We start from the raw sequence: 8,211 nt of genomic DNA on the forward strand, positions 1-8,211 counted from the left end.
TCAGTGCCAGTTGAAGAGCTGTCTTCTAAGCCGAAACTGCAGCTCCCTGAACTCACTCATTGCCTGCTCATGAGCAGCGGGATCCTGTGCCAAGTCCTGCAAGAGGTTGAGCGGCTCAGCTGTTTGCAAGGCTGGAGGCAAGATGATCTCTTCGGGAATGGTCTCATTACCAAAGAAGAAGTGGTTGAGTCGTTTCTCCTCCAGGCAGCAACGCAGGTACCGCATGATGTCTTCCAGCCGCAGAAGGAAATCCGTCCTGCGCCAGCCTGCCAGGGGCATGGTAGTCAGGAGGTGCATCACTATTGTCTTAAAGGCATAGCTGGAAAATCCTGTGCCCATCAGCATACGGGTGCAGAACTGCAGGCAGTTGAGGTGGAAGCTGTCATGTGGGACCTCCCTGGCCATCAACCGGAAGAACTTCGCCTCTGCCACACTGAAGCTCAATGGCCATGTTGTGCTTGGGGTGCAGACAGCCTCTGTAGCCTGGCTGCTCGCAAAGATGTCTGAGTCGCCTTGCTGCACGCCAAGCATCATCTCAACGAGCAAGGTTCTCCCAGAGACATGTGTCAGCTGCAGCTTGCAGGAGCGGCTGGAGGGCAGCACCTTCATACTGTATTGATGTGACTGAGGCACGAACTCCCAGGCTGACCTCACAAAGTCCTGGAACCATAGGGCAGTCTTCTGGACATCTAGGTAGGAGCTGGTGCAGAGGGTGTGTAGGAGGCTGGGCTTCTGATTCTCCCTCAGCGCCTCCTCGGGGTGGTGAAGGAAGCACAGCATGTCCCCGACTGTCTCCTCAGTCGTGCATGTGCACACCAGTTCCACACGGATGCAGGAGTCCGCCAGCATCTGGCCCACGGTGCCCGCCTCCAGGTGGAAGGCGTGCCCACGGGGGGGCTTCAGGGGCACAAGCAGACGGTAGACAGCATCATCTTCATGGGGACTCCAGCCTTCAAAGGCACTGTCCACCCTGATGGCTGCTTCTAGCACCGGGAAGGAACTACTTGACAAGAGCTGTCGACAAGTGTGGAGGAGGCTATCCACCAGCAGGAACACCAAAGGGTTCTCGTCGTGCAGTTTCTGCACTGACCACCTAATGCGCCTTGCAAAATAACTGCCCACATCTCTCTCGCCATCAGCATCCTCTCCTTCGTTCTCTTCCTCCTCCTCCTCTGCCTCCTCCTGCTCTTCCTCCTCAGAGCTAGAGCTCTCCTCATCACTGCTGCTGTCCTCCTCATGGCTCCTTTTCCTGAGCCACCAGTACAGTCCGACACTCAGGAGGAGCAGGACGCCAGCAATCAGACCCAATTGCCAGTGCTGCAAGGCAAAGAGCAGGGTTCTCCAGACCACATAACTCTGCCCCTTGCTCTTCTCCTGGCTCAGCTGCTCCACCTCCTGCAGCGGCCAAACCATCTCCTGGTTCAGCAGCCCCAAAGGCTGCTGCATGCGGTCAGGTGTGGTTTCATCTGGCTCATCCATGACCACGGGCACCTTCAGGGTGAGAATTTGCAGTACCCACACAAAGAGGTTTGTGACAGCCGTGGCCTGCAGGAGAGAGAAGGAATTCAGTGGGGCTGGGAGGGAAGGAAGGAGGGAAGGAAAGAGGCAGGGAGGGAGGCGGCAGCGTGGGGAGCGGGGACGGGAGCGGCAGGGAGCTGGGGACAGGCAGGAGAAGGGGACGAGGCAGCTGGGAGGCAGCAAGGCCTGCGCCCAGGCCTGGTGGCAGCAGCAGCGTGCCCTGCCCAAGGCGCTCGCAGCCAGGGCCTCGATGCAGGGTGAGCACCCACCCCCAGGGGCCCAGGTTTCTGCCCCGGCCCTCGTCCAGCCCAGCCTGCCCCCTGCGTGCGCACTCACCCCTGGCCCAGGCTGTCCTGGGGCAGTGCTGCCTGCTGGCCCCCTCATAACCATCCCCCATTGTGACGCGTCCCCAGTGCTGTCACAGGCGCCGCATCGCATCGCATCGCAGGCCCTCCAGCCCCGGCCTTTATCCTTCTGTGGCCCCTTCCAGCCAACCTTCCCCGCGCCTGTGCTGCTGCATGGGGTTGTCGTTGCCCAAGTGCAGGACCCGGCACTGAGTAACATCCTTAGATCCTTCTCCCCTTGTGGAGCCCAAAGCTGCTCACAGTACTCGCAAAGAACCTTTTAAAACTCAACAAAGGCCAGTGCAGGGTCCTCCGTCTGGGGAGGAATAACCCCATGCACCAGTACAGGCTGTGGGCTGTCCTGCTGGAAAGCAGCTCTGTAGTGAGGGACCTGAGGGTACTGGTGGACAGCAGGTTGTCCGTGAGCCAGCGGCATGCCCTTGGGGCTACGAAGGCCAACTGTATCCTAGGGTGCATTTAGGGTGAGCATTATCAGCAGGTTGAGGGAGGTAATTCTCCCTCTCTACCCAGAGCTGGTGAGGCCTCAGCTGAAGTACCGTGTCCAGTTCTGGGCTCTCCAGTACAAGAGAGACATGGAGCTGCTGGAGCAAGTCCAGCGAAGGTCTACCAGAATTATTAAGGATCTGGAGCATCTCTCACATAAGGAAAGGCGGAGGGAGCTGGGTCTGCACAGCCTAGAGGAGAGAAGGCTCAGGGGGAAACTGATCAATGTGTACAATATCTGAAGAGAGGGTGTCAGGAGGATGGGGCTAGAGTCTTCTCTGTGGCACCAGGTGACAGGAGGAGGGGCAACGGGCACAAACTAAAACATGTGAACATGAGGATGAGCTTCTTTACTGTGAGGGTGACTGCGCATTGGAATAAGGTTGCCCAGGGAGGTTGTGGAGTGTCCTTCCCTGGAGATATTCAAGAGCCGTCTGGACACAATCATGAGTAATGTGCTTTAGGTGACCCTGCTTGAGCAGGAAGCTTGGACTAGATGACCCTCGGTGCTCCCTTCAAACCCCAACCGTTCTGTGATCCTATGAAGCGCCTGTTGCTGCAAACAGATACATCCTGTGGGATGGTGCCATTTCTGCAGACATTTTCCCATTCCTTATCTTAACCTGAAAATAAACCTTTTTTTCGCCATTGGGTCATTTCAGGCTTCACCATTTCAGTTTGGCCAGTTGCTTTTAGCTGCTGTGGGTTTGATTGTTAGTCAGTCTCCACCTGAGTTGCCTTTTATTTGGGTACATTGTATAAGATACTGCCTAAGCCTGGGCAAAAAACGGGAGCAAAACCCCTTTGGGACCAATATTGCAATGAACAGCCCATATGCTGCAAACTGAGCAGGGTTGGAAGGCTTAAATGTGCCCAGAACTTTGTGACAATACTGCTCTGTTGAAAACAGGCGTATTTTCACTTTTCTTGCCCTGATTTGGTATCAAACCAAGTGTTTAAAGAACCTGACTTTTTCACAGGAACGGAACCTTTGATTTTCAGCCAGCCTCCCACTTGCAACCTTCAGTCCATTTCAGAGGGAAACTTTTTTTTTAGTTATTATTTTTTATTTTTATTTGGTCAAAGCAGACATAATTGGTATACCCCCAAATACTCGTTTCTTGTGTACCAGCAATACCTGGGCCTACCAGGTACAATGGTGCCCCGAGGGAAGCTGAATTAAGCCCTGGTGATGAGTTGCAGTGCATAACACTTCCAAAATACAATCGCTGTGATTTATGACCACTGACATGACAAAGATTTTGTCTGGTAGTGAGGAGTGATGGCTTATGTGCCTCTAAATGCTTATAATTTCTGGCAGCTTAATTGAACTCCATTAACAGATGCAACAGAACTGAGAAACGTTTCTCCTGCTCTCATTGGACCAGCAAAGCACAGCATTGGCCTCATTTCCCTGGTCTCCGGTATTTTCCTTTGAAGTCAGAGGGTGCAGAAATTATCTTCCTGAAAAAAATACACTACAAAACATATTTGTAGCATACGCTTCATTACGTATTTGATGTTAGGGCACCTTGGCGGGAGAGCAAGCTCCCATGAGTGGTAAGAGGGGGCCCGTGGAGAGCTGTTGCAGCTTTCCACCGTGAATTGATGTGTGCCTTATTCAGCATGCAGAGGACTTGGTCTTAAGTCTGACTCGGAGCTTTGCTCTCCTCTTGGGGATTTTGAAGCTTTTCTCACCAGTCGAACCAAACCGCAGGTAACTGAGACAGCAGAGGTACCCAGCCCTGGCCTGCAAGGTCTTTTGGGTGCGGCTTTGCAACGCAATAGATCTGGCGGATGGGGTGAAGAAAGAAAGGCATTTCTGGCGGACTTGCTGGGAGCTGTGCAAGAGATTCCACTCCCTTGGTGGCCAGAGCGCTGCAGGAGGACAGTTTTTGCTCAGCACCCAAGGCCACAGGAGGCAGGTGGAGGGAGAAAGCTCATTACTTCAAACCTGCTGTGTGCTGGAAGAGTCTAAAATGAGGGAGATGGTTTTTAACAGGGATCATCCATGGCAGCAGTGGATGCCTGTGGCCCAGGCAGACCTTTAGGAAGGATTAACTTATGCATGCAGTGGATCCTCTTGCAGCAGCTGAGCCAGGCTAGACTCTCATCCAACTTCATGCACCAGGCTGTTACCTTTTTCTTGGGAAAGCCATGAAACTGGGTAGAATTTAGATTATGCCCCAGAGAAGTTGGCTTGCTTCTCTGATGGAGGGTGTAATGAGGGAGTCGGGATTCCAGTTATAGCTCAGATGTACAGCAGATGTAGCTGGTTTTGCAGGTGGTAAAAATACAGCCTTGTCTCAGGAATGCTGCAGAAGTAGAGGCATGCGTGTGGGTTTGGGTTGTGTTTTTTGTTTTTGGTGTTTTTTCGAGAGCAGTTCTGTTCTGTACTGTACAGCAGTTGTTGCCATTGGGAAATCAGTACTTACAGGGTAAGCAGCAGTGACACACGGGCTGGGTGCCATCCAAGCACGTAGCAGGACCTGCTCTGTCAAACGCCTGCACCTCGAACTGTGGGAAACGTTACTGTTCTCTCTTTTGGGGTAGGAGTAGTTTTTCATTACCAGTTATGAACACTATTTTATTTTACTCTGCTCCGCATGCTTTTCAAGGACTGCTTGCGAGGAAGAACACAACTATGAAATAGAGGAACCTACTCTCCTATGTCACACAGAACTCACCTCTTCTGATGAGAATTCAAAGCCAGGTGCACAGAATTAGCCATTCCCTGAAATAAAATCGGTTTATCTCAGACAGCAGTCAGAACTGACACTTCAAATATAGTCAACTTCCAGCACATCTTGGGCTCCTGTTTGATCTCCTCTGTGTGTTAAGGACCACCTCAGGGCTCCTGAACTCCACCGCCTACAGACACCTCCACCTAGGGGACAAACAATGCCCTGCAGGGAGCACATCATTGCTGCTGAGAGGCTCAACTATGTGGGCTTGGTGCCTTGCTGGTCCGCAAGGCATTGCCACCGGGAGCATGCACTGCAGACAGAGCAGCACTGCCGTTCTCACTTTACCTGCGTGCTATGCTGGGTCCACTTCCCCACGTTTTGCAGCAGTGTTCTTGAAGCTGGCTACGTAATACTGCCTAGCACTGTATTCCCTTCTGTTTGCAGAAGCAGCTCCCAGCTATAAGGAAAGCATTCTGCCTCTAATCTCTATTTACGCAGGATGGTGATAAAGAAATTCCTCAAAGATCACTTCATCTCTCTTTGGGCTGACACCACCATCTTTGCTCAGCCCAGCTCCAAAGCAGCAACACATGCAAAGGCAGCACAGTGGTTTGTGGAGTAGGGAAATCACGTGAAAACAAGCTCCGTATCAAAGTCTGACTGAGCGTGATGAGCGAGCAGCCTTGTGCGCTGCAGATGTCCACCGAAACAGGCAGTATGATGCTCAGAGGATGGCGCGCGCCATCTCCTGGAAGCTAAAGAAGCTGACATGTGCCATTTTTTGGCACATGAGTTGAAACAAAAAGCCTGCTTTTGCGCGGGTTTCTGCTGTAAGATTCTGCTGGTAATTTGCAGCAGCTAGGTGCTGATAGCATACATGCTGTCCCCCCTGCAAGCTACTCATGTAAATAAGGTCTGAGCAAGCTCTGCATGAGCTCGCCGCCTGGCCCTAAAGGACTGGAAAACCAGGAAACTCTCTCAAAGGTGTCTAAGGATTTGATGCTGACGTTCGAATTTCCCTTTCATATCGCTGCAACATTTTTGCCCAGGTGCTTATCCCTGCTCCATGAAGCTGTCATGTTTCAGTAATGGCCACCAGGTCATAGCTCTCTAGCTTCATGGTGTCTTCCAGCTCCTCCTGTTTGTTGCCCGTACTGCTTGCACTGCTGTAGAGGCACTTCAGCTGGGCTGTCAGTCTCGTCACTTTCTTAGAGGAATGGTTCTTAATTCCTTCAGAGTGTTTCGCTGGTGTTTCCCTGTTGGCTCGTATTACATCAGGTGCCCCTTCTTCGTGCGATTTCAAGTGTGCTCCAGCGTGACCAACATGTCTTGGAGCCACCAGCTGCAGGTTCTCACTAGCACGCTGCCCCCTAACCTTGGCATCTTGTCCCACAGCTTGTCATGGGGAAGCTTGATACTGCTCCCCTCCCCCATCATGTAAACATGATGCTCTATCAGTGAGCCCCGCTAGCTCATGAACAAAGACATCTGCTGGAAAAGCAGCACGAAGAGCTGCAGGCAACCCAGGAGACTCCTGGAGTGCATTCAGGAGAAGTTCTTAAGCCAGGCTATAGAGAGCCCTGCCAGGGGGAATGTGACCCTGGACCTGATGGTCACCAATGCAGGTGAGCTCACCTGCAGCCTGGGCTGCAGTGATCCTGCACTTGTGGAGGTTGCAGCCACGAACTTTCCAGCTTCAGAAGCCAACTTCCAGTTCTTGAATTACTTAGTCAATCGGACTAACTGGGAAACTGCCCTCAGGGACAAGGGAGCAGAACAGAGCTAGCAGATCTTTAAGGATGCTTTCCATGAAGCACAAGAGCTCACGATCCCTGAGTGTAAGAAATCGAGTAAGGAAGGCAAGAGGCCAGCACGGCTGAGTCAAGACCTTCTGGTCAAACTAAAGGGCAAGATGGAAATGCACGGGCAGCAGAAGCAGGGACAGGTATCCTGGGAAGAGTATAGGGACACTGCCCGCTTGTGCAGAGATAGGATCAGGAAGGCCAAGACGCAGCTGGAGTAGAACTTGGCAAAGTAGAACTTGCAAAGACTAATAATAAGGGCTTCTACAGGTATGTCAACCAGAACAGGAAGGTCAAAGAAAGGGTGCCCCCTTCCTCTCCCCGCCGCCCGCCAATGAGCAAGAATGGTGAACTGGTAACACTGGACAAGGAGAAGGCTGAAGTGTTCAACAACCTTTTTTGCCTCAGTTTTCAACGGCAGGCTCTCTCCCCACACCTCTAGAGTGGGTGAACTGCAAGGCAGGAACTTGGAGAGCAAGATCTCTCCCACTGTAAGTGAAGATCAGGTTTTGTGACCTTTTGAGGAACCTGAACATACGGAAGTCTATAGGACCTGACGAGATCCATGCCAGAGTCCTGAGGGAATTGGCTGATGTAGTTGCCAACCACTCTCCGTGATATTTGAGAAGTCACGGCTGTCAGGTAAGGTCCCTGGTGACTGGAAAAAGGGCAATATCACAACCAGTTTTCAAAAAGGTAGAAAGGAGGATCCTGGGAACTACGAACCTGTCAGCCTCACCTCTGTGCCTGGGAAGAGCACGAAACAGATCCTTCTAGGAGCTATGCTAAGACACATGGAGGACAGGGAGGTGATTCAAGACAGCCAGCGCAGTTTCACCAAGGGCAAGTCCTGCTTGACCAACCTAGTGGCCTTCTATGATGGAGTTACTACGTCAGTGGACAAAGGAAGGGCTAAGGATGTTGTCTGTCTGGACTTCTGTAAAGCCTTTGACAAAAAGGCTCCACAAAATCCTTCTCTAAATTGGAGAGATACGGACGTGATGGGTGGACTGTTCGGTGGGTGAGGAATTGGCTGAATGGTTGCATGCAGAGGATAGCGGTCAATGGTGCCTCCCGCTTTGTCCCCGCGCAGCCAGAGCTGCCAGCAATAGTATCTGGACGTATGTGAAATGCCATTCTGGCTGCGTCCAGTGAGAGGAGAAAGCAGGGAGAAAGTCGTCTTTGTTGCTACCCGCCGAACGAGAGGAAAAGGCTCCTGGCAGAGGTCAGCTGCATGGGATTGTTCTTTTCTTTGCAGTGTCCTACATTCTGTCCTTTATTTGCCTCCTGTAGGAGGTGGTCATCTGTCCTCGGCTGTGAACTCTGCAAATACAGCTTTCTGCATGAAGACCACTT

The 8,211-nt window shown here is 52.1% G+C and overlaps 1 protein-coding gene across 1 annotated transcript; it reads right to left on the reverse strand.

Annotated features, from left to right (window-relative positions):
* LOC308221265 (inositol 1,4,5-trisphosphate receptor-interacting protein-like 1) lies at nt 1–2,298 on the reverse strand (the record flags this gene model as incomplete). Its single annotated transcript, XM_080618251.1, has 3 exons — nt 1–1,036; nt 1,265–1,545; nt 2,209–2,298. 3 exons carry the CDS (start codon nt 2,296–2,298, stop codon nt 1–3), a joined length of 1,407 nt encoding a protein of 468 aa, XP_080474377.1.
* Between the last annotated feature and the right edge of the window lie 5,913 nt (nt 2,299–8,211).

This window comes from Psittacula echo, assembly GCF_963264785.1.
Source record: "Psittacula echo genome assembly, chromosome: 5".
Lineage (NCBI taxonomy): Eukaryota > Metazoa > Chordata > Aves > Psittaciformes > Psittacidae > Psittacula > Psittacula echo.